Here is a 27,035-nt window from a genome sequence, read left to right on the forward strand (position 1 = left end):
CTGTCTGAGTCTGTGTGTAGCTGTGTGTGTTTGTGTGCGTGTATATGTGTGTATATGATTGCTTGTATTTGAGTGTGTGCGTGTTTGTGAGTATGTGATTGTCTGTATGTGTATGTGTGAGTGTTTGTGTGTTTGTCTGTGTGTGATTGTGTATGTGCGTGTCTGAGTGTGTGTGTATGAGTGTGCATGTTTATGAGCATGTGTGCGTGTACATGAGTGTGCGTGTTTGTGAGTAGGTGTGTTTGTGTACATGAGTGCGCGTGTTTGTGAGTATGTGTGGGTGTCTGAGTGTGTGTGTGAGTGTGTGTGTGTATATATGACTGCGTGTTTATGGATATGTGTGTGTGTACATGAGTGTGCGTGTTTGTGAGTAGGTGTGTGTTTGTGTGTCGTCAGGTAATTTTGCACAAGTAAAAGGGACAGGGAGGTCGGGTGGGATAGGGATAAAGGATTGAAGTTTTCACACGCCAAACCTTGCATACCTGCGTAGAGCAGTCACCAACACCAGCCAGAATGTCTTTCAGGTAGGATGGGAGGGAATTTCCTTATCAGCCCGTTCACCATTCAATAAACAACCGTGAATAAACAGTAATACTTTAGACATCTGCAGCAAGCAAATAGAAAACTGTGAAGAAATAGAAATGTTTCCTTGCAACCCCGATAAAGCATCACTGCCTGTACTGATAGAAAATACTGACGTTAAAGAGTTTATAGCCCTAGGGGTTTTTCCTGTGCTTCCTATAGTGCGGACCTTCGCACCGTCACTGTCCATCTTGGCCTCCAGTAGAAAGTCCGAGAATAAACTTCTGAAACATAAGAAAATGTCAGGAGATTGCCAGATGCTCTGGAATGTCCATGGTCCCGGTGAAGTTCCCGGTTACAGAGGCCTCAGAATGTCAAATCGAGCAGCCGAGAGAGAGAGGGAGAGCAGGGAGCTCTCAATTTACCGCCAACCCAGCCAGGCTCCCTTTCTCAGTCCGGCAGACATGGAGGAGAGTTCCACAGGCTCCGTGTCTTCAGCTGAAGGGGGCTCCATCTCCCATCAAAGGGTCCCAAGAGGTTATGGCATCAGAGGGCAGCCAGTCGTGATCTCCTGTGTACCCATCGCATTGCCCGTCCCGTCAGATCCGAATGTGGAAGGTGCTGGAGAAGCAGAAGAGACAGAAAATGCAACTGAGAAAAGAGTTGAAATTTTAAATAATGATTGCCCCCCACCCCGATAAATAAACTCCACACCCTCCACCCACCCCTACCCCAACCCGCACACGCAACCAAAACGGGGCCGTCCTGGTTGGTAAGCGATCTTTACAAATTTGGGTCTCAATCGTCAGATGTTCTGGAAGGTCCATGTGAAGGTCCGGGCTACCTGCCTACCTCCAAATGAGCCATCAATTGCACGAGAGACGAGTTGCTTTACAAAAGTTAGGCTTTAATAAACTAGAACTTAGCTCTGCGGTTGTCTACAATAAAATGGACGACCGCCGGGCGTTTGACTATTTATACCTCGGCAAGGAGGCGGGGTTAACTCAGCCTCTCGACCAATCGGTCCAGAGGCACATGACCAACCAGGGCCAATGGTAAGCCGGTGTTCTGCCCCAATGGCAGACAGCTATGCAAATCATATCACCACACCTTTATTTCCTACTCTCTTTTCCCGACAGCCACTTACGTGGTGGCAGAAAAAAAAAATCGCTTTCATATTGCGTCACTGGCTAGGCCGGCATTTGTTACCCATCCCTAAATGCCCTTGAATCGAGTGGCTTGCTCGGTCATTTTAGAGGGCAGTATGGGGTCAGCCACATCACTGTGGGTCTGGGGTCACATGTAGGCCGGACCAGGTAAGGACGGCAGATTTCCTTCCCCAAAGGGTGTTGGTGAACCAGGCGGGTTTTTTGTGACAATGAATGATAGTTTGATGGTCACCATTACTGTCTATTCCAGATTTGAATTGAATTCAAACTCTATCCAGCTGCCATGGTGGGATTTGAACCCATGTCTCCATGTACTAGGGCCCAGGCCTCTGGTTGACCAGTCCAGTGACTCGGAGAAGTGAATCTTGATCTCAACGGTGGTGACCTAGTGGTGCACAAGAACTAGTAGCAGGAGTAGGCCATAGGGCCCCTCGAACCTGCTCCCCCATTCAATGAGATCATGGCTGATCTTTTGTGGACTCAGCTCCACTTTCTGGCCCGAACACCATAACCCTTAATCCCTTTATTCTTCAAAAAAACTATCTATCTATATCTTTAAAACATTTAATGAAGGAGCCTCAACTGCTTCACTGGGCAAGGAATTCCGTAGATTCACAACCCTTTGGGTGAAGAAGTTCCTCCTAAACTTTGTCTGTTTCCATAGCTAGTTATTCCTGGAACAGGTCGCTAGTCTGTCGCTTCAGAGGGAGCCACTCATCATCAAGCGAAGCTCTTACCGCCAGCCATTGGTGTGCTTGGAAGGATTTGCAACTTGATAATTATTTGGCTGCGTTACCTTCCTTCACCATCAAGTCCTGGAGCAGGACTCGAACCCGGAGCTTCTGAGAGGCCACCCACTGCCCCACAAGACGGCCAGAGAAGTGAATGTTACCTACTAAACCATCATTGGCACATGCTCTCTTAGGGTCAGGTCATTCCTTGGCACTTGGGGCAAATGTTATTTACCAAACCTGAATATTGTCCAGATCTTGCTGCATATGGGTATGGACTGCTTTAGTATCCAAGGAATTGCGAATGGTGCTGAACATTGTGCAATCATCAGCAAACATCCCCACTTCTGACCTTACGATGGAGGGAGATCCATTGATGAAGCAGTTGAAGATGTTTGGGCCTGGGACGCGACCCTGAGGAACTCCTGAAGCGATGTCCTGGGGCTGAGATATTTGCGTCCAACAACTACAACCAAACGTCCCTTGTGCCAGGAATGACTCGAACCAGTAGAGAGATTTGCCCCAGATTCCCATCAAATTCGCTCATGCCCCTTACTGCCACACTCGGGTCAAATGTTGCCTTTAGGCGAAGAGTCTTTGACCTTTAACCTGAGCAAGGGTCATAATGGACTGAACTGGTGGTGCAACTCTAAATATCTTCCCCTTTTAGAACATAGAACAGTACAGCACAGAACAGGCCCTTCGGCCCTCAATGTTGTGCCTAGCCATGATCACCCTACTCAAACCCACGTATCCACCCTATACCCGTAACCCAACAACCCCCCCCTTAACCTTACTTTTTTTTATTAGGACACTACGGGCAATTTAGCATGGCCAATCCACCTAACCCGCACATCTTTGGACTGTGGGAGGAAACCGGAGCACCCGGAGGAAACCCACGCACACAGGGGGAGGACGTGCAGACTCCACACAGACAGTGACCCAGCCGGGAATCGAACCTGGGACCCTGGAGCTGTGAAGCATTTATGCTAACCACCATGCTACCCTGCTGCCCATGAACTGGAGCTATTGAAATAGAAAATAATCTTCATCTGACAATGTATATTTAAAAAAGAAGCAATGTGCCTTGATGCAAGGGACAATTATTAATTTATGAACGAGTCAATATATATTTACAGATGTGTCAACTGATGTTATGAATGGATCAATGAATATTACTGAAAGGATCAATCATACATTATGAATGGGTTACCACGTTATCCATGAATGAGGTATTCTACATCATTCTGTGGAAACGATAGCTGGGCACTATTGGACTGAGTGAGTCGGCAGTGATTTTAAACGTCACCGGGGACATTTCTGGATTTTTGCACGTTTGAGATTGGTCTGATCACGGGCCATTCTTTAGGAGTAGAATGTGAGCCACTAATTCTATTCCTGTTCACTCATTTACTTCACCCCCCCCCATCTCTGCCAGGGAACACTGCCAGGCACACATCTCCGTTCTAACCTACCTGAGGAAGTCGGGTGCTCGGCCAATCATATTCTCGAAATCTGGATAGTTAAGCTTCCCGTCACCATCCAAGTCAGCTTCCTCGATGACTTTCTCACACACCAGGGTTACCTCTTCAGGAGCGAGTTCCTCCCGGGTCAACTTATTGAGGGTCTTCTCCAGGTCGGACTTGCAGATGAAGTTGTCCGTGTTGAAGTCTGTTGAAGGTAAGCAAAGTACGTTGCGAAACGTATACAAAGCCGCATAGGGAAAGAGCAACCTGTCCACCGAGCCCGCATCCTGCTCACAATGGCCAGTAGATCATGACTAGACACTTTTCAGCTTGCCCCACTCATCACAGGCAGGCAAATGCCTGGCAGAGGCAAAATACCCTGGAGAGCTCCTGTCCGATTCCCTAAGACACTTGCATCTCGTCTACTTTAACTGTTAATCCACTTTGTCCACCTCAGTCAAAAAACAGCCCACCTCCCTTCTGAAGGCCCGACTATTATCATAGATTATCATAGAATTTACAGTGCAGAAGGAGGCCATTCGGCCCATCGAGTCTGCACCGGCTCTTGGAAAGAGCACCCTACCCAAGGTCAACACCTCCACCCTATCCCCATAACCCAGTAACCCCACCCAACACTAAGGGCAATTTTGGACACTAAGGGCAATTTATCATGGCCAATCCACCTAACCTGCACATCTTTGGACTATGGGAGGAAACCGGAGCACCCGGAGGAAACCCACGCACACACGGGGAGGATGTGCAGACTCCGCACAGACAGTGACCCAAGCCGGAATCGAACCTGGGACCCTGGAGCTGTGAAGCAATTGTGCTATCCACAATGCTACTGTGCTGCAAATGTAGCCAACCTGACGGAATTCATTTGGAAATAAAAAATAACACTCTTGCTTGTTCTAGCTCATTTCTAGAATTAAACTCTGGGCACCGTTGAGCCTAGTTGGCTTAGACAGCTAGTATGTGGATCGGATTATTGCCAACAGCATTGGGTTCAATCCCTGTTCCGGCTGAGACAGACCTGGGGCCTATCTCTGACTGCCCACCTGTGGAGGAATATAATATTCGGTGGAGAAGAGAAGTCAGATTTTGCTCAAAGGGAGTATATATTTTTTTCTATTTTTGTTTATAAATTTAGAGTACCCAATTTTTTGTTTCCAATTGAGGGGCGATTTAGCCTGGCCAATCCACCTACCCTGCACATCTTTGGGTTGTGGGGGCGAAACCCACGCAGGCACGGGGAGAATGTGCAAACTCCACACGGACCGTGACTCGGGGCTGGGATCGAACCTGGGACCTCGGCGCAGTGTGGCAGCAGGGCTAACCACTGCGCCACCGTTCAGCCCCTAACTCATAGGGAGTATAAAGAGAGATGGTTGGGGCACTGGGGTGCTAAGTATAAGTCAGATTTGGTACAGTCTATCATCGAGGCAAAAGGATTAATGTCCAGTTTCATCCTTCTGGACTGGGGGTTTATTGGGACACATTCAGGGTTGTGGGGCTCAACATTTTGGACTAAGGTAAGGAGAAATATCTTCACTCGGAGGCTTAAGAGAGTTTGGAAATTCTCTGTCTTAGAGAAACCGTGGATGAACACGTTGAAGTATTTGAGAAAGGAGGGAATCCAGAGACCTGCGGCGGGATTCTCCGTTTTAGCGGCAGAGTGTTGATGCCGTCGTAAACGCCGGAGCGTTTTACAACAGCGTCACCTGGCCGCTAGGAGCAGCGACCCCCCAACCCACAGGGGGCCAGCACGGCGCTGGAGCGCTTCACGCAACTCCAGCTGCCGATACGGGCTCCAGCACGGCCGGCGTGGGTCCGCGCATGTGCGCCACGGCTGGCGCGGGTTCGCTGATGCGCGTGGGTTGTCGTCTCCGTGCCGGCCCCACACAACATGGCGGAGACCTACAGGGACCCGGTGCAGAGGAACATAGACGCCCCCCCCCCCCCCCACGGGAATGAGCTCGCCAGCCGATCGGTAGCCCCCGATCGCGGGCCTGGCCACCGTGGAGGCCCCCCCCCCCCCCCCCGGAGTCGGATCCCCCTCCCCCCCACCAGGACGGCCCCCCCACCAGAACGGTGAGGTCCCGCTGGGTAGGACCACACGCGAACAACGCCGGCGAGACTCAGCGGGCACTTGGCCCGTCGAGCGCGGAGAATCACTGGGGGACCGTGCCGGAGAATTGGCGGCCCGGCGTCGGAGCGGCGTGCTGGGATTCGTGGCCCTCCCACCGATACTCCGACCCAGCGCGGGATCAGACAATCCCGCCCCTGGAGATGATGCGGGAAAGTGGAATTGTGTAAACCTTCATCTATGGCGGAGCAGGTTTGAGGGACCACGTGATTTATCCTTTATTCGAACGCTCATCAACTACATGATGTTTATTCGTCCTCTCCATTGCTTTAGCAAGGCACATAATTAACCAAACACATTTTCTCTTTAACAAATCCCCGCTTGCTTTCATTTATCATCCCATATTCTACCGGTCAATTAATGGTGTCCCGTTTTGCTGCCTTTTAACGTTTCCCCAGCACTGACATTCGTTTATCATTGACGGTTTTAACCCTTGCTATTTTTTGCAATCCTCCAGCTGTCTGCTTCCACTGAGGAGAATTAAAGATGAGAGTGGGCGCTGTCTTATTTTATGTCAATAGAACGCCAATGTGCCAGCTTAACCAGCAAGTCAATGGCATTTTGACAGCGGGGTTCTCGTTAGATCCCGGAAGAGAGCCCGTGGGGTGAGTTTAAAACTTCACTTTGCCAAGCTAAGGACAGCAGGGGAACTTCATCCCAGGCCTCAAGAAGGAAGCGTGGGCCTTCCCTCTCTGGTCTCCCTCCCCAACTACCCGCTTCCCAAAATGCTGACTGCCCCAGCTCCCCCCCCCCCCCCCCCCCCCCCCCCCCCGCACTTGTTGGGCTCAACCTGCCACCAGCCCTCCGGCCATTTTGGTCACACATTCAGCCGGCCCCGTGCAATAAAAGTGACAGGGCTGCCTCCCAGACTCTCGCTAGCCCCGATTCTCACCCCAGAGTTAAAATGACTTCTCATTTAGAGATCCCCCTCAGACAGACTTCAATAATAAAGCAGAGGTTGTTTGTTCAAATCGCAGGATTGAAAGGGGAATATTACCAAGTGTGTGACTATTCTAAGTGTATTTCTGAAAGAGGATGGTGATGTGTTGGGCACTCTGGATCCGTGGAAACTGCGTTTACCTCAGCAGCAACACATACAGGCTACCAACACTTGAAATGGTACAACACTATTTTATTAAGCTAGGAACTGTTGAACATACTTTCACTGTGGGTCGACACTATGATAGATTAAACTAAAGACCTATGCCTATCCTCACCAGTCTATGCACTCAGCACATGGTGAGGATCTGTGCTGCAGGCTGTGAGCTCTGTCCTTCTGAGAGGCTGCATCCCGAATGAGCGGGAAAGCTGATGCCCTCTGTCTTTATAGTGAGTGTGCTCTAACTGGTGATTGGCTGCGGTGTTGTGTGTGTTGATTGGTCTTGCTGTGTACCAATCAGTGTGTGTGTGTGTCTGTGACAATATTGGGTTCTTTACCCGTCAGTCCGGCCTCAATAAAACTCGAGATGGATTTGTAAGTATAGTATTATTTATTTTTAACCAACTTGCAAGGCTGACTCCCTCCACAGAGGTTCAGAACACACAGGCGGCCTTCTGAAGCTCCAGAACCGAGTGAAATCGGAGACAAAGACGTTTCACATACAAGATTCCCATAGGTCATCCGATACACCTCCTGACCTGGCCATATATCCTGATTGGCTCACTTTGCATTCCTCAACCCTGGGGCCTCTTGTTACCCAGCATCCTTTTCCCCATCCTCCACGAGGCGCCCCTCCCCCCTTCCTTGCCATGCTTTCTCAATCCCTTTGTCCTTTGTTTGTGAACTCACTCCTATCCGACTGGCTCACATCTACATTATTGTAACTAATATTTTAACTAACTATTTTCTATCACATTCGTCTGTTCAATTCCTCATCTGCACCAGGATATACTGGTGTATGTTATGACAGATCGGTTATGATGTGAAACGTGTTGTCTGGCCCTGTGTTTCTGATGGCCCTGTTTTGGTTCGTGTGCCCGTCTTGTTCTGCTGTGATGGAAGTCACAATGGGTTCAATAAATAGAGGAAGTGGTTTCCCATACCATAGATTTTAAAGGCATAAATGGCCTTCAGCTCCCGTGGAGCCATTTCACTGAGCACAGAGAACATATCCACAAAGTCATTGAAGCTCAGATTGCCAGCTCCATCCTCGGAAAACGTCTTCACAATTTGTTCTCTGAAGGGATTCTCCTGTGGAAACAAACGTGCCGGGTTTTAGTCGGAGCGAAAGCTTTTGGGGTTCTCTCCCTCATTCCGGCGCTCCCGATCGGATTTATTCTGCTCGGATTTCACCTGACAGCACCATTCCGCCATTAACCCTTTGTGCCCCCCCCCCCCCCCAACCTCGGAGGCTGTGGTCACCATGACCCTGAAAGCTGACTTTGTTACGATGTGAAATGTGAAGACTGGTTGAAAATATTCATGAGGGAACAGATTGGGGAGCTCAACCAGAGGCTGGGATAAATTCTTTATGAAGGCAATAAAACGGAGAGCTGTAAGTTCAGGGAGAGCGAAATTAGATCAAAGGACATTCACTATTACAGCAAGCAATTAAAAAGTAATCTTCAAATTGTCCTCAGTGTTTTTACCTGGTACCATGTTTGCGTACTGCACTGAGTGATGTCTTGCTTGAAGTTTGGACCATTTCCACTCGGGCTCTGCCGAGTGTAGCAACCTCTGCAAGGGAGGAAGATTGCTACGCTGTGTTATTGGGGTCTGGACACACCACGCTGTCAGTGCAGTGTCCACCCTGAGCGATTACATTAGATCATTTGCTCGTCAGTCAGGAAGGCAAATGCAATGTTAGCATTCATGTTGAGAGGGCGAGAATATAAGAGCAGGGATGTACTTCTGAGGCTGTATAAGGCTCTGATCAGACCCCGTTTGGAGTATTGTGAGCAGTTTTGGGCCCCGTATCTAAGGAAGGATGGGCTGGCCTTGGAAAGGATCTTGAGTGTGGTGATATGCATCACTGTAAATACACAAGGGGTTAATATAGATACACTAAGACTGAGTAAACACTAGAGGGAGCACTAGAGACATCATGACACACAGACATTCAACCAATAGGTCAGTAAGATAGGACACGACCAATGGGCAGTCAAGACAGACCCAGAGGTGACACTACCACAAGGGGGCTACCCATATAAAAGGACAGGGCACACATGCTCTTTCTCTTTCCATAGGTGACACTCAGAGACACGGGGCAGATCAGGGAAGCATCACACCCACCACATGGCTTAGAGCAGACTGGTTAGTTAGACTGAGTTACTACAGCAAGATTAGCAGGAGAGTCGAACCCAAGTAGGAGAATTATTAACTGTTCAATAAATGTGTTAAACCTATCTCCAAGTCTGAACCTTCCTTTGTCAGAGCATACATCAAGGAAGCAACTTATGCTACATGAACAAACATAACACAACATAGAGGAGGTTGACAAGAATGATCCCGGAATGAAGAGCTTGTCGTAGGAGGAACGGTTGAGGACTCTGGGTCTGTACTCTTGGAGTTTAGAAGGATGAGGGGGGGACCTTATTGAAACTTACAGGATACTGTGAGGCCTGGATAGAGTGGGTGTGGAGAGGATGTTTCCACTTGTAGGAAAAACTAGAACCCAAGGGCAGAGCCTCAGACTGAAGGGAGATCCTTTAAAACTGAGATGAGGAGGAATTTCTTCAGCCAGAGGATGGTGAATCTGTGGAACTCTTTGCTGCAGAAGGCTGTGGAGGCCAAATCACTAAGTGTCTTTAAGACAGCGATAGATAGGTTCTTGATTAATAAGGGGGTCGGGGGTTATGGAGAGAAAGCAGGAGAATGGGGATGAGAAACATATCAGCCATGACTAAATGGTGGAGCAGACTTGATAGGCCGAATGGCCTAATTCTGCTCCTATATCTTATGGTCTTATGGTCAGATCTTTAACGATGAAACATACATACCTATTAGGTATCCACAAGCAATAAATAATATTCCAGTCACACAGCATTCCGACTCTCCAGGAATGATATGCATTTGGTACGAATGCATGTTCCTTTGCACAGAATCCAATTATTTTAAAATCAATGGGTGGAAGTTACTAACCAAAAAGAAAATGCTGGAAAATCTCAGCAGGTCTGGCAGCGTCTGTAGGGAGAGAAAAGAGCTGACGTTTCGAGTCTGATGACTCTTTGTCAAAGCTAACAGACAGAGAGAGTGGGAAATATTTATACTGTGGAGTGGGAATGAAAGATGAGTCACAGAAACCCAGGGAAACCGGGTGCTAATGGACACAGAAACCCAGGGGAAAGAGTGTTAATGGCAGTCCCCAGAGAGAACAAAAGATGTGAAAGGCCAAGCAGCAGAGAAACTGACATCAGAGGGTGAACTGTGACAGATGTAGATGTGGGGGGGGGGGGGGGGGGGGGGGGGGGGGGGGAAGCAAAGTGGAGAAAGGGTAAGGAAAGGTGGATAAGATGGAAGGTGTTTAACATATATTAAGAAAGACAAAACAGAAAGAAGTGGTAAAAGACAGTAAAAATGAAATGGGATGGAAACAAATGGGCCGAGGTGGGGCAGAGCTGATCATCTGAAGTTGTTGAATTCGATGTTGAGACCGGAAGGCTGTAGCGTGCCTAACCGGAAGATGAGATGTTGTTTCTGCAGTTTGCGTGGATTTTACTGCCCTCCCTGAGGTGAGTTTGTTGACGGGGGGCTGATGGAGGTGGTGTCCCACCATTTTCCCGCTTCCACTGCGATTAAATCTAGAGCAGGAAGGCTCCCTGCCCCGCCGCCTATTAAGTGGTCAGTTAATCCCGGCGTAAGGTCCTCATTCCTGCATCCGCAGGTAGGAAAGTCGCCGCAACCTGTCCTCACTCACCTGCGGCCTAGATTTCTGGGCAAACCTAGGCCTCTCCCTGGGCGCATTGCAAACAGCTGACAGCCCTCCCGCTGGCACTGTCTCCAGTTGGAAGGTACCGACTGATGTGTTGGGCATGTTGGCTCGATGTGGACTGCACTCGATGCAGGGAAGTTAGAAACAGACGTCTAACACTGGAGAAGATCCAACACTGTTTTATTCAACTATAGAACTGATAAACATATTCAGCTGTGGGTCGACACTATACTGAATTGACTGGAGACCTAGTAATAGCCTGACCAGACTTACTAGCTACCGCATGGTGTTTGCACTGGCTAGCTCGTGGACTCTGACTGTCTCAGTGGCTGGGTCCAGAGAGAGCGGGAAACTTATTGCCCTCTGGCTTTATAGTGGTAGTGTCCTGTCTGGTGATTGGCTGTACTGTGTTGTATGCTTACTGGTCACCCTATGTGTCAATCACTGCCTGTCTGCATCTCATTATATACATGAGTGGATATTATGACACCGGCCTCTGATTGGTCTGCAGTTCTAAGTGGCTCGGATTTCTGCCCCAGGGCACCATTGGCAACTAATACAGGGGCCCTTCCACAAAGGAGGTGAAATGCTGCACTCTCGTCACCAGCAGGTCTGACCCCTTGTGCCTGCAGCAACTTCTGCCCAATATGCTACAAGAAGACTCTAATGCTGTCTCAAACTCAGGAGACGCTTCAGGACTGGGCGCAGGTCATTGGTTTCTGGTCCCTTCCTGGTGAAGATAATGTCCACGTGATCCATTTTCGCTAAATCAGTCCATATATTCAAGATGTGTTTGATTTAACATTGGGGCTTTTCCACCTGCCCTCTCCCTGTCCATTAATGGTTCAGTCCAGCATGACTTCATAATCACATGGATTCAGAATTGAAGGAACCAGGAGCCCTGGTAAAACGGGCCAATAAGGATTGGGGAGATGGGGTATTGTTTGGGATGATTGGAGTCAGACTTGGCACACAGAAAGATAGTAGTTGATTTTGAGGTTAGTCAGGGTAATGTTCTCGGCCCAATCATCTTCAGCTGCTTCATCAATGACCTCCCTTCCATCACCAGGTCAGCTGTGGGGTTGTTCGCTGATGACTGCACAATGTTCAGCACCATTCGCGATTCCTTAGATACTGAAGCAGCCCATTTGCAGCAAATCTGGGCAACATTTGGGCCTTTGCTTGAATAGTGGCGAGGAACATTCACGCCACACAAATGCCAGGCGATAACCATCTCCAACAAGAGAGAATTTAACCATTGACATTAAATGGCATTACCATCACTTAATCCGCCATTATCAACATCCTTGGGATTACCATTCACCAGAAACTGAACTAGGCGAACCATATAACTACTGTGGCTACAAGAGCAGGTCATAGATTGGGAATTCTGCAGTGAATAACTCACCTCCTGACTCCCCAAAGCCTGTCCACCATCTTTGAGGTACAGGTCAGGAGTGTAATGGAAAACTCTCCACTTGCGTGGACGAGTGGGCAGCACGGTAGCACCGTGGTTAGCACAGTTGCTTCACAGCTCCAGGGTCCCAGGTTCGATTCCTGGCTTGGGTCACTGTCTGTGCGGAGTCTGCATGTTTTCCCCGTGTCTGCGTGGGTTTCCTCCGGGTGCTCCGGTTTCCTCCCACAGTCCAAAGATGCGCAGGTGAGGTGGATAGGCCAGGCTAAAATTGCCCTTCGGTTAGGTAGGGTCACTGGTTTATAGGGATCGGGTTGAGGTGTGGGCTTGGGTAGGGTGCTCTTTCCAAGAGCCGGTGCAGACATGATGGGCCGAATGGCCTCCGTCTGCACTGTAAATTCTATGAAATTCTACTCGACACCATCCAGGGCAAAACAGCCCGTCTGATCAACATCCCATCCAGAATTTGAAACATTCACTCCCTCCACAAGCGACACACAGTGGCAGCCGTGTGTACCAACTACAAAATGCACTGCAGCAACTCACCAACAGTCCTTCGACAGCACATTCCAAACCTGCAATGTCTACCAGCTAGAAGAACAAGGGCAGCGGATACATGGGAATACCACCATCTGGACGTTCCCCTCCAAGTCATACACCATCCTGACTTGGAAAGTCATCGTTCCATCACTGTCTCGGGATCAAAATCCTAGAACGCCCTCCTTAACAGCACTGTGGGAGTTACTTACGTCACATGGACTGCAGCGGTTCAAGAAGGCAGCTCACCATCCCCTTCTCAAGGGCAATTAGGGATGGGCTGCTGGCCTACGCAAAATTGGCTGCAGGTCAAGGTTGAATTAAAAAAATAGACATTTTTAAAATGTAGGGTGTGCAACCAAGACATTTTGGATGGTTTAGTGCAGGCCTGAGCACATAATGCTCGATAATACAGGTGGCCGATGCCCAACCGCATTTAGTATATAGATTGTCAGATTATATAGACTGTTAGATTGTGATAAAAATCCAATTGGTTTCTGTAAAGTATAGGGAATGACCTATTGATAATGAATGTCGCCAACTTGGGTGGCACAGTGGTTAGCACTGCTGCCTCCCAGCGCCAGGGACCCGGGTTCGATTCCAGCCCTGGCTCGCTGCCTGTGCGGAGTTTGAACGTTCTCCCCGTGTCTGCTCCGGTTTCCTCCGGGTGCTCCGGTTTCCTCCCACAAGTCCAAAGATGTGCGGGTTAGGTGGACTGGCCATGCTAAATTGCCCCTCAGTGTCCCGGGATGTGCGCGTTAGCTAATGGGGTTACAGGGATGACGGGGGAGTGGACATGGGGAGATTGCTCATTCCAGGGGTCAGTGCGGACTCGATGGGCCAAATGGCCTCCTTCTGCACTGTAGGGATCCTATGACTCCAGATCAATCAGATTATTGCCAATGCTGGCAAGTTATCAGAATGGTGAGAGGCTGTTTTCTCAGCACCCGCTTAAAAAGAAACAAACACTGCCTCTTTGCAGTGAGCTGAATTAACAATGTGACTATGTTTGATGCATCGAGGGTAATTGGTTTGCTTAATGGATAGTTTGTGCCTGTTTGCTTGAACTCAGCTGGTCTAATAAACGGCTCACTTATTCCCTGTCTGCCAGTTCATTATCATATTCAGATTGCAACATCTTTATCTAATGTCTTTGCACGGGCCAATATATTTCTTGATGTTGCGCTTGCTTTGACTCAATGTTGTCACATCAATAAGTAATTTGCTTTATGAGCCAAATAGATCAAGGCGCCAGAGATTCCAGCCTGGCTCATCCTGAAAGAGTCTCTGTCGTCTTGTGTGAGCAAAATGCTTATTATTTTTCTTTTGCGGGGAAGATTTGGCGCTTTCAGCTCACTGCAAAGAGGCAGTGTTTGTTTCTTTTTAAGCGGGTGCTGAGAAAACAGCCTCTCACCATTCTGATAACTTGCCAGCATTGGCAATAATCTGATTGATCTGGAGTCATAGAATCCCTACAGTGCAGAAGGAGGCCATTCGGCCCATCGAGTCCGCACCAACCCTTGGAATGAGCAATCTCCCCATGTCCACTCCCCCGTCATCCCTGTAACCCCAAGACAGGGACTGCGACCTCAGCATGGGAGCCAGGTAGAGCACAGAAGGAGGCCATTCTTACCCTCTGCCTGTGCTGTCCCTTTGAAAGAACTTATCTGATTGTTCCCACTCTTCCCTGCTCTTTCCTCAGAATCCCGTAACTTGTTTTTCCCTTTTCAAGCATTTATCAGGTTCCCTATTGGGGACTGGCTGCGCATTCCAGATCATAACAGCTCGTTGTATTGAAAAGAGAACTTCTACATTTTTCTCTGGCTCTTTTGACAATCTTACTGTTTGGGCCTTCAGCCGATTTACCCACCTGCCAATGGAAACGGCATCTCCTCGTAGAACCGATCAATTGTTCGCAACATCGCACACCTACATTAAATCTCCTCGTAACCTTCTCTACGGACCTGCGGCACAGTGGTTAGCACTGCTGCCGCACCGCGCCAGGGTCCCAGGTTCGATTCCTGGCTTGGGTCACTGTCTGTGCGGAGTCTGCACGCTCTCCCCATGTCTGCGTAGGTTTCCTCCGGGTGCTCCGGTTTCCTCCCACTGTCCAAAAAGGTGCAGGTTAGGTGGATTGGCCATGATCAATTGCCCCTTAGTGTCCAGGGATATGCAGGTTAGGTGGGGCTGTGGACATAGGGTGGGGGAGTGCGCTTAGGGAGGGTGCTCTTTCGTTCGGTCGGTGCAGACTCGATGGGCCGAACGGCCTCCTTCTACACTGTAGGGATCTACTCTGATGAGAACAATCTGGGCTTCTCCAGGCTTTCCATATTAAAGTCCCTCATCCTTGGTACCCCACTCCCTTTAACGCCCTGACATCCTTCCTAAAGTACGGCCAACAGAACTCAATACTTCAGCTGAGGCCATAGCAACGATTTATAAAGGCATTACTTTCTCGCTTTTTTATTCTCAATCTCTATTCTTAAACCAGTGTCTTGAAGAAGCCTGACCAACTTGTCCTAGCACCTTGTGATACTTGTGCACACACAGCCCTGGGTTTGTCTGCAATTGTGCCATTTGATTTATCTTGTTCCTCCCTATTCTTCTTTCCTCATTGGAGGGACTTCTATGAGATGATGGTGTCCTGCCTCTGGCAGCTGAGGGCCAGTGAGAGACCCACGTTGCTTTCATCTCTCATCAAGGCCTGTGGGCGATGAGCCAATCAGGCACGTAACTGGCCACCAGGGGGCTTTCTTTGGGATCAGGATGTTATGCCTCACTTGTACAGGGCATTGGTGAGACCATGGATGCGATTCAATGGGCTCAAGCTAAAGTCCGCTGAATGGCGCCTTTCGTGGGGTGCTTCTGGGCGCCGTCATTTGCTGCATTGCTGGGTTTTTTTTGGTCTCGGGAGTTTCCACTGAGACTGCAATTAGAGGGCTTTCCCGCTCAGCGCCGGCCCTAGGGTTGCTGGCGCCCTGGGCAAGCTGAACTTCGGCGCCCTTCGGGAGGGGCGGGGGAGTGGGGGGGCGGGGGGGGCGGGCGGGGGAGGGGGAGCCGGGGGAAGGGGGGGCCGGGGGGGGGGGGGCGGGGGGGGGGCGGAGGGGGGGAGGGAGGGGCGGAGGGGCGGGGGGGCCGGAGGGGGGAGGGAGGGGCGGAGGGGGGGGAGAGGGAGGGGCGGAGGGGGGGGGCTGGGGGGGGGGGGGGGGGGGGGGGGGGCTGGGGGGGCGGAGGGGGCGGGGGCCGGGGGGGGCGGAGGGGGGGCCAGAGGGGGGGGCAGAGGGGGGGGGGCCGGAGGGGGGGAGGCGGAGGGGGGCCGGGGGGGGGGGGGGCCGGAGGGGGGGGGGCGGAGGGGGGGAGGGGGCCGGAGGGGGGCGGAGTGACCTGGTACATGATTGGGGCCCACCGATCAGCGGGCCGGTCTCTCTGTCGGCAGGCCTCCTTTCTTCCACCGGCGAGCCTGGATCCATCCGCCATGTTTGTGCTGGGCGGCCTGGGGGAGGGCGGCCACCGCGCATGCGCTGGTTGGCACCGGCCCAACTGCGCATGCGCGGGACCCGAGTCTTTTACGCGGCGCCGGGTCTCTGACGCCGGTCACGCACTCCTTGATGGCGCCCCCTAGCACATGGCGCCCCGGGCGACTGCCCGAGTTGCCGGTACCTTGAGCCGGCCCTGTTCCCGCTGGTGAGCTTTGCAGTTCAGCGCGTCATTTAAAAAAAAAATTAATTTAGAGTACCCAATTATTATTTTTTTTCCAATTAAGGGGCAACTTAGCGTAACCAATCCACCGACAATGATCATTTTTGGGTTGTGGGGGTGAAACCCACGCAGACACGGGGAGAATGTGCAAACTCCACACGGACAGTGACCCAGGGCCGGGATTCGAACCTGGGACCTCAGCGCCGCAGTCCCAGTGCTAACCACTGAGCCACATGCCGCCCTATCAGACTGCCATTGTGACCAGTTACCCCGATCTTTCTCCCGCACTTTAAAGCCCACCCAGTTTCTGTGACACCCCTCACCCCCTCCCCTCCCCCTTCCAACCCGGGGAAGCTCTCTTCTCTTCCCCCTCCCTTCCCCCTTCCAACCTTGGAGAGGCAACAGGGAAGCTCTCCTCTCCCCCCACCCCCCCGCCCTACACCCCTCCCCCCCATACCTGGAAAGGCCCTTGGCAGTGTTAACCTGGCATCCTGATACCCTGGCAGTGCCACCCGGGCACCTGGCAGGGTGGCACCGCCAAGGTGACTGGGTGCCGGAGGAGCGTCAGGATGTCACCCTGCTCTGTCCCTGACAACCCACCGGTGGGGGGGGGGGGGGTCTGCAATGGCCCAGGAGGCCTCCACAGGTGCCATTACGACGAGTCGCAGTTTGTGTGGGCCAGTATTAAACGGAGCCCTGACGAGATCTCCCAGACACGGCAGGTAAGTCCTGGCCATTGGGTGAATCCGTACGATCTGGATCTCGGCCGGCGAGGGTTGCACCTACATCCACTTAGATGGGGCCTTGGCTTAAGATCTCAAGTGAAAGACGCCCCATTTAACAGCGCAGCACTCCCTCAGTACTGCACTGGAGTGTGAGCCGTTTGGATTATTTTCTCAACTTTCTGGAGTGGGCCTTGAACCCACAACTTTCTGACGGAAGGTTTGCGGGTCAAGCAAAGAGTTAAGTTTCAATGGAGCACAATCAGGTTCAGCACGATGGCTCATAAACTCGCTCCTATGTCTTATGGTCTTATAGCTTGAGGGCCGACACTCCACATCGGGCTGATCAGGAGTCTCTCCCGCTCTTACCGCCAGTCATTGGCGTGTTTGGAAGGATTTACAGACTCGATGGGCCGAGTGGCCTAATTCTGCTCCTATGTCTTATGGTCTTTGCAGCCAGGAGCAGTTGACGATCCGACTATTAGGAAAAGTGTTGAATTCTTAACATTTATTGAGGGGGATCGAATACAAACGTGTGGGGGTGGGGGTAGGACAAGTGGTACAGGACTCGAGTGACACCACATTTGTAGTACGTTGAACAGTATTGGACACCTGATTGAAGGAAGGCTGTTGGAAGCATTTCAGAGAAGGTTTACCAGACTACTATCGGGATTGGTTGGACAGGCTGGGCTTGTATCTGCTGGAGTTCAGACGAATGAGAGGTGACCTGATTGAATCATGTAAGATTCTGGGATGGGGGAGTGGGGGGGGTGGAGTCTTGACAGCGCCAATGTGGAGAGGATGTTTCCTCCTGTGAGAGATTCTAGAACTAGGGAGTCACTGTTCAAAAATAAGGGCTCGCCCATTCAAAACAGAGATTAAGGGGGAGATTACATCCCAAAATTTCTAAGTTAATTTGTTAATTCGTTTCTCACGGGGCAGCACGGCGGCGCAGTGGTTAGCACTGGGACTGCGGCGCTGAGGACCTGGGTTCGAATCCCGTGTCCGTGTGGAGTTTGCACATTCTCCCCGTGTTTGCGTGGGTCTCACCCCCACAACCCAAAGATGTGCAGGTTGTGGCCCCCTATAGGGGCCAGAATTGCTGACCCTGAGGCCATGTTGACGCTGTCGGGAAACGTGCCAATGGGCCACCCGAGGATCAGAGAATCCTGCTCCTTGTCACTGCCCAGCTGGCATCTTGGCATCGCCACCCTGGCACTGCTAAGGTGCCCAGGTGGCACTGCCAAGCCAGCAGGAGCACTGCCTGGGTGCCAGAGTGGCAGTGCAAGGGTTCCCTAGTACCAGGATGGCACTGCGGGTCGGGGGTGAGGGGGGGTCATGCCCATGAAATGAGAGTTGAGGGGGGGTTTGAAGGGTTGCGGAGTGCAGGGCAGGTAAGTAGGGGCCTTTGGGAGGTTGTGGGTGATGGGTGGGGGTCCTAGAAGGGAGGTGGTTTTGTAAGGGGGCTTGGGGGGGGACTTGAAGAGGCCAAGGGGCCCCATAGCGGGCTGCCCTCACTTGGGATGTGTGGGGTAGTGTCCTTGTGTGTGGAGGGTGACATTGCCCATGGGTGCAGGTGTGTGGGTATGAATATGTGTGGACATACGTATAAGACCATAAGAAATAGGAACAGTAGGAGGCCTATCAGCCCCTCAAGCTTATTCCACAATTTAATAATATCAGGGCTGATCTAACACACACCAAATCCACTTTCCTGCCTTCTCTCCGTAACCCTTAATTCCCCAGCCAGGAAAATGCTCAAGGACTCACCCTCCACAGCTTCCTAGGGTTAAGAATTCCAAAGATTCGGGCGGCCCAGTGGCGCAGTGGTTAGCACTGCTACCCAATAAAAACCCACCCAATAAATTTACACCCTGGTAAAACTTGCTGACATAATGCGCAAGTGTATTGGTGTCTATTTCTTTTGGTCTGTTTAGATTCAGGATACATTTCGAGGCCAGGTCCAATGAGATATAATTCCTATTGGCAGTAATGCCAAAATATTATGCTAATGGTTAAATTTGAAATGTTTTACACAAGTCTGATAATTGGTTTCCTCATCAGAAGACGCTTTACTGTTTCAATAAATGTTCACCTGGCATGTTGCAGCTAAATCCTGCCAGGAAGTGACTCTCTGTAAGATGAGTCGGAATTATCTAGTTGTCCTTGATTCATGAGCTCTTTTTTTCTCTGTGTTCTGGGCGTCTCTGATGAGGCTGCCGTTTGCTGCCCACCCCTAGTTTTACTCTTCATTGGTTCTTGGGATCTGGGCCACCAGCCCTTTATTGCCCTTCAGAAGGTGGTAGTGAGCCGCCTTCTTGAACCGCTGCTGTCCATGTGATGTAGGTACACCCTCAGTGCTGTTAGGGAGGGGTATATTTCCAAGTCAAGACGGTGTGGGCAGGCAGTGGTACTCCCCGAGAGGTCATGGGTTTGGAAAGTGCTGCCATAGGAGCCTTGGTGAGTTCCTGCAGTGCATCTTGTAGACGGTACACACGGCTGCCACTGTGCATCAGTGTGGAGGGAGTGAATGTTTGTGGAAGGGGTTCCAATCAAACGGGGTTGCTTTGTCCTGGATGGTGTTGTTGGAGCTGCACTCATCCAGGCAAGTAGAGAGTATTCCATCACACTCCTGACTTGTCCCTTGTAGATGGTGGACAGGCTTTGTGGGATCAGGAGGTGAGTTACTTGTTGCAGGATTCCTAGCCTCTGACTTGTATCCACAGTATTTATAAAGCTATTCCAGTTCAGTTTCTGGTCACTGTTAACCCCTTGTTGATGTTGATAGTGGGGGATTCAACATTCAGTGACGGCCTCGTCAGCTCACAGAGCCAGGGTCCCGGCTTGAATTCTGGCCTCAGGTCACTGTCTGTGTGGAGTCTCCACATTCTCCCCGTGTCTGCGTGGGTTTCCTTCGGGTGCTCCGGTTTCCTCCCACAGTCCAAAGATGTGCAGATTTGGCAGATTTGCCATGTTAAATCACCCCTTAAGTGTCCAGAGATATGCAGATTAGGTGGAGCTATGAGGTAACGGGAATAGGACTGAATAGTGGGTCTAAATAGGGTACTCTTTCAAAGGAGTATTGCAGACATGATGGGCCGAATGGTCTCCTTCTGCCCTGTCGGGAATTTGTTCTAAGTCAGGAAGTAACAAAGGCATGGTTAGGTCTTCAGTAGCAGCTCAGATGTGATGGTGGTGGTTTTAACGATGACGTGGCTGGAAGCTCATTTCGGGATTGACCATCGCACTAGTGTGATTCTTCACATCTTCTGCCTGGGACATTTGGGCAGAATTTAATATATAGGTGACAAGGGTTCAGCCCAACCATGGGAGAGCCAGGGGGAAGCTCCTGCTGCCTTACCAAGGGGTACCTGACACTTTACTATAATCAGCGCCGGGCCCCCCACAGAATTAAGTCCCCAGTCTTGTGGCATTCCTGCTCCTAGTGAGCTGGCAGCCAATCAGAGGCTGGCGGCGCCCCGGGGAGGGGCAGCTACTGCCAGTGATTCAGTGGGGCCTTCACCAGGGGGGGGCATCCTTGGAGACGGGTGATGAGTGAGGGTGGGTTGAGGGGTCACGGGGAGGGGGGTCATCAGTGAGGGATGTAGGAGACGGGGTCAGGAGCAATTAAGATCGGGGGTGGTTGGCTCTCATTGGGCAATCCCCCCCCCCCCCACCCACGCTCCACCCACCTCCCTCCCCCGCAGGGTAAGGTAAACCCGGCTGGGATTAGCAAGCGGCCTTCAAGAGGCAGGTGTGACTTTGTGAGAATCGGCGAGCAGAATGAGCCAGGAGACGGGCTCCTCGGAGTCAGCCCATTCCCGCCACCGAATAAAATGGGGGTCAGTTTTCCCGTGGGCGGGAATCGGGCTCTGTCACAATTCCGTGAGGCACCTAGCTTTGCTCCGGCAGACTCCATTCAATCCCAGCCATTATTTCGTATCTCGGTGTGCCTGTTCTTCATTCCCAATAACATAAAGACTCAAAGCTCCCAAGTCCCCACCCAATGGCAGCACAACCCATTATTCTCAACGCATCACTCGGCAGCCGACTCAATGATCCAGTTTGTTACGGAATGCTGAGCAAAGGCTCCTCCCGGAGTCATGAAAATAACTGTTCGTCTCCTACAATTCCTACCTTGTTAGATAATAAAGAACAACACTGACATTAGAAAAAAAAAAATGAAATTCGCTTTATTGTCACGAGTAGGCTTCAATGAAGTTACTGTGAAAAGCCCCTAGTTGCCACATTCCGGCACCTGTCCGGGGAGGCTGGTACGGGAATCGAACCGTGCTGCTGGCCTGCCTTGGTCTGCTGTAAAAGCCAGCGATTTAGCCCAGTGAGCTAAACCAGCCCCATTAGCTGCGTGGCTCAGTTAATATTACCCTCTTCAATGATGGAAGCACTTCAGATTGATGGAGGATGTGTTCGACAGTGAGTGGAGCTGTTTACGAGGATGCCTCACCCCCCCCACCCACCCCTCTCCCCCACCGTCCACCCCCCCCCCTCCCCGTCCGCCCCCTCCCCACACCCCAGCCCCCACCCTCACCCCCACCCCCACCAATCCAGTACCTTTAGTTCTGGCATGTTTGTTATCAGCTGTATTGGAATTTTGACATCTGGCTCTTTGGTGTAATCCATTGGCACTATGTGTGGGGCCATCTCATGGTATCTACCGTGCAACCTGCAGAGAGACCAGAGATAACCTTAAAGAACCTTGACAACGTCCATGCTCAATTCCGACTTGGCACGCCCCGAGGCTTTGCCAGCTTTACAATCACAGTACATCTGCTCCGCACTTTGTAATTAAGCCTGTAATCGCCGAAGCTGGGACAATTTGGCAGCGCCTACAGTTTTATCCAGCTTAAACGACCCGGGTGGACAGGAGTCGAGGAAGTAAAATCCACGCCTTGAGAGGGTTTTTTTTTTAAACAGCCTTCCTGCGTTTCTACATACTTGTGCTGACTTGCATTGCCATGCAGGACAGCGCATCAGCGTGCAGGAGGAGGCCATCGAGTATGCATCGACCCTTCGAAAGACCACCCCACCTAGGCCCAAACCCCCGCCCTATCCTCGTAACCTAGTAACACTAAGGGGCAATTTTGTTATGGCCCATCCACCTCACCTGAAATGGAAAATGGAAAATGAAAATCACTTATTGTCACAAGTAGGCTTCAAATGAAGTTACTGTGAAAAACCCCTAGTCGCCACATTCCGACGCCTGTTCGGGGAGGCTGGTATGGGAATGAACCCGCGCTGCCGGCCTTGGTCTGCTTTACAAGTCAGCTATTTAGCCCACTGTGCTAAACCAGCCCCTGAACTGGGCAGCACGGTAGCATGGTGGTTAGCATAAATGCTTCACAGCTCCAGGGTCCCAGGTTCGATTCCCGGCTGGGTCACTGTCTGTGTGGAGTCTGCACGTCCTCCCTGTGTGTGCGTGGGTTTCCTCCGGGTGCTCCGGTTTCCTCCCACAGTCCAAAGATGTGCAGGTTAGGTGGATTGGCCATGATAAATTGCCCGTAGTGTCCTAAAATGTAAGGTTAAGGGGGGGGGGGGGGGGGGGGGGGGGTTGTTGGGTTACGGGTATAGGGTGGATACGTGGGTTTGAGTAGGGTGATCATTGCTCGGCACAACATCGAGGGCCGAAGGGCCTGTTCTGTGCTGTACTGCTCTATGTTCTATGAACCTGCACATCTTTGGACTGTGGGTGGAAACCGGAGCACCCGGAGCACAGACACGGGGAGAACGTGCAGACTCCGGGGAGAGCGTGCAGACTCCGCCCACACAGCTACCAGACGTCGGAATCGAACCCGGCTCCCTGGCGCTGTGATGCAGCAGTGCTAACCACTGGGCCACCGTGCCGTCCCTTCTGAGCTGTCATTTCAATTCAATCCAATCTCCTCCTCACTCGGCGCGGGTTTGACCGCCTTTCAGCTGGACCCGCCCACACCCACGTTGGTGAATCTGATTCTGGGTGTGCCAATGTAAAGGGCAGTGTGCCCCGAAGTACCCCAGGGCTATTTGCCTGATCTCCCAAAGCAGAGCAAAACGTCTTACAACACCAGGTTAAAGTCCAACAGGTTTGTTTCAAACACAAGCTTTTGGGGCACGGCTCCTTCCTCAGGTAAACTCAGGTCCCAAAGCAGGACTGCTCCCTGGGTGGGGCACTGTTGGGCAGTACTGATCTCATTGCACCACGGGTCAACGAGTGAAGGAGAGCTGGGTTGAAGAGGGGCAGGATCGGGGGAGGGAAGCTGCTTATTTACACGGATTTAATTATTCAGATGCACCAGGGGGGAGGTGACAGGTTGGAGTGGAGATGACTGCATTAAAAAAGAACAGTAAGAGGAAGGAGCAGTGCTCCGAAAGCTAGTGTTTGAAACAAACCTGTTGGACTTTAACCTGGTGTTGTAAGACTTCTTACTGTGCTCACCCCAGTCCAACGCCGGCATCTCCACATCTTAAAAAAGAACAAAGCACTTAACGAGAAACAGTAACATCGGCAGTATTGGATTAAAAATAAATGAGGCCCGATGGATTGAAAGAAAATCAATTGAGAATAAAATCCACAGAGATACATGGGACCCGCAGGGAAGAGCGTTTGTTACACAGGAGATTGGTAACGTGTTGGGGAGCCACTGCCTACGAGGGTGGCGGAAGCAGAGATGGCCCACGGTTTCAAAAGGAGAATTGGGTGGAAACTGGAGGAAAGTATGCTTGCGGGACGATGGGGGTCGTGTGGGGAATGGGACTGAGGGGAGACAGCATGGACTGAATGGGTCAAATGGCCTCTTTCTGTGTCATAAGCAACTCTACCAACTCTGTCGTTTTAGAAGAGGGAATACAAAGCTAATTTTTCTTGTGTGTCTGTGCTGAAAGCCTTCGCTATGAAGGCCCCAACTTAGGAATTAAGGCCAGGGTTCAGATCGCACTTTCTCTGATGGGATCGAGATCGCAATAAAGTAATATTCTATTGCGTCTTTCAATCTCAGGTAGAATCATAGCATAGCTTCAGCACACAGGGAGGCCATTCCTTCCATCGTGTCCATGCTAGCCCGCTGAAGGGGCAACTCTCCAATTTCCTGCCTTTATCCCACAGACCTGCAAATGTTTCCTCTCAGATAATGATCCCGAGTCTCTATGTGAAAGCCTCAGTTGACCCTCGCCTCCACTACACACACCAATGGACATCTTTACCTTTTGCCTTCTCATTTTAACCTTTGGCCAGGTGCTCAGCTGGTTTGCAGTGGAATTTGGAACCACAGGAACCACATTGGATGTAATGTCCAGCGGTGACCTTCCCTGCTCCCGTTTCCAGGGAGTAGCATTCTTCCATACAGCTCTCACCTGGCCACAGCCACCTTCAATCCATCGTCCTCTGTTTAACCTGGCTTTGTCCAACCTACCATTTCTCAACTTAGAATTGTGACAAAACCATTTCTAACCAATAGTTTTACAGTGGCAAGGTGGTGGATTTTTGCAGTTGAGAATTACAGGGAGCTTGTTGATGATATTGTTCAGGTTTGTTTATGCCAATCACATTGTTAAGGTTAAGAGAAACAGGTGATGGGTATTAATTGTCTTTGCTCACAAACATAAATAGGGGACGACTGGGACAGTGGATTGGGTGGGAGGAGAGTCAATAGACACTCTCAATAAAATAAATCTCTATGTCTTGGTTTTGGCTACAGTGAAGGGACTCAATTCTTTGAGGATACCCGATGGCAAGAGGAGGCCCAGAAAAGGAGCGTGAGAAAGGTATGCTAGTGGTCTGGAGCACAAATACCGATATTATTTACCGGAAACACCTACCAAGTGTGTGGTCGAAGATACGGTTCTGGCATTGGGCTCATCAGCCGTGCAAGAACCCACAGAACCCGTGACCAGTAACATGGAGTTTCTTAGGTAGACAATCATACTTGGTTAGTGTTATAGACGCCTGATCAGCTCTCAACAGTGCCTGACAGACTGAACCAGAGCCGTAACCTTTTTTAATTTTTAATTTTTAAAAATAATTCTTATTCAAATTTTTCAACAACAAATTTTCTCCCAACAGTTAAAGTAAACAAGGTGTAAAATTAAACTGAAACAGAAACCCCCCCACTACAAAGTAATAAATTAATAACTAATAACACGCCGTCGCAAAAACAAACCCCCTTAACAAATCCCGAGCCCCCCCCCCCCCCCCCCGGGTTGCTGCTGAGACTGACCACCCTCTACCTCTCCACCAGGAAATCGAGAAAAGGCTGCCACCGCCGGTAGAACCCTTGTACCGACCCCCTCAGGGCAAACTTGACCTTCTCCAGCCTGATGAACCCGGCCATGTCATTGATCCAGGCCTCCGGGCTCGGGGGCTTCGCGTCCCTCCACTGCAAGAGAATCCTACGCCGGGCTACTAGAGACGCAAAGGCCAGAATGCCGCCTCCTGCACTCCCGGCTCCGATGCTACCCCAAAGATCATGAGCCCCCAGCCCGGCTCCACCCTGGAACTGACCACGTTGGACAAAGTCCCCGCCACCCCCTTCCAAAACCCCTCCAACGCCAGACATGCCCAGAACATGTGGGTGTGGTTCGCCAGGCCTCCCGAACACCTCCCGCACCTGCCCTACCCCCCAAAGAACTGGCTCATCCTGGCCCCAGTCATGTGCGCCCTATGCAGCACCTTCAGCTGAATTAAGCTGAACCTTTTTAAATTTTTAAGACGGTGCAGAAGATCGTTCATTCCAGGAGTGACAATATAAGAAATAGGGTTTGGTTATTTTATAAACAAACTTTATTACAACAAAAGAAAATAAAACAATATTTAAGCGTTTAACCTTCAACCCTAATAATAGATTACATGCAGTTTCTGAATCTTAACAGACTAGTTCTCATTAAACAGCACTATATCAGAACATGCAGCTCTCATGCCACTCTTATAGACAGGCAAAGATGAGACTTGTATTTACAGCGCACTTTTTCTTCTGTCAGGGTCATTCTTTCAGAACACTTTTCTAAAGCCTGCCTCGGTGGCAACTTACATTACCTCTCTCGGTGAATTTCCAAAGCCTTCTCCTCTGTAACTGTTCAGCACAGCCTTCTTTCTCTCCGTCTCCCTAAGCTCTGCCCAGCCCCTCAAACAAAGGTTCTCTGATGGGCTTTGCAGACTTGCACCCATCAGCAGATTGATCGCCCACCCCCGTTTATCACAGAAACACAGAAAATACAGTGCAGTTGGCCCTTCAGCCCATCGAGTCTGCACCGGAGCATGTAAAACCACCTGGCCTGCCTACCAAATCCCATTTGCCAGCACTTGGCACATAGCCCTGAATGTTATGATGTGCCAAGTGCTCATTTGGGTACTTTATAAAGCATGTGAGGCAACTCGCCTCTACCACCCTCCCAGGCAGAGCTTTCCAGACTGTCCCCACCCTCTGGGTAAAAAAGATTTTCCTCACATTCCCCCTCAACCTCCTGCCCCTCACCTTGAACTTGCGAACTTGTAACTTGCCCTTCAACTGAGCTGAACAGCTGTTCCCTATCCACCCTATCCACGCCCCTCACAATCTTGTCCACCTCGATCAGGTCACCCCTCAGTCTTCTCTGCTCCAGCGAAAACATCCCAAGTCTATTCAACTTCTCTTCATACGGCAGCACGGTAGCATAGTGGTTAGCATAAATGCTTTACAGCTCCAGGTTCGAATCCCGGCTGGGTCACTGTCTGCGCGGAGTCTGCACGTCCTCCCCGTGTGTGCGTGGGTTTCCTCCGGGTGCTCCGG

The 27,035-nt window shown here is 50.8% G+C and overlaps 1 protein-coding gene across 2 annotated transcripts in view; it reads right to left on the bottom strand.

Moving 5' to 3' along the window:
* Positions 1-269: 269 nt before the first annotated feature.
* Positions 270-27,035, bottom strand: part of cib2 (calcium and integrin binding family member 2) — a 115,467-nt gene continuing 88,701 nt past the window's right edge. For both annotated transcript variants that reach the window (XM_038784456.1, XM_038784455.1), the window contains 4 exons: positions 21,850-21,961; positions 8,078-8,225; positions 3,898-4,093; positions 270-1,143 (listed from right to left, as the gene is read on the bottom strand). In XM_038784456.1, the coding sequence (XP_038640384.1) occupies positions 1,122-1,143; positions 3,898-4,093; positions 8,078-8,225; positions 21,850-21,961 (478 nt within the window). In that variant the 3' untranslated portion in view covers positions 270-1,121. The remainder of the gene's footprint in view (positions 1,144-3,897; positions 4,094-8,077; positions 8,226-21,849; positions 21,962-27,035) is intronic.

The sequence above is a fragment of the Scyliorhinus canicula genome, chromosome 24 (genome assembly GCF_902713615.1).
Source record: "Scyliorhinus canicula chromosome 24, sScyCan1.1, whole genome shotgun sequence".
NCBI lineage: Eukaryota > Metazoa > Chordata > Chondrichthyes > Carcharhiniformes > Scyliorhinidae > Scyliorhinus > Scyliorhinus canicula.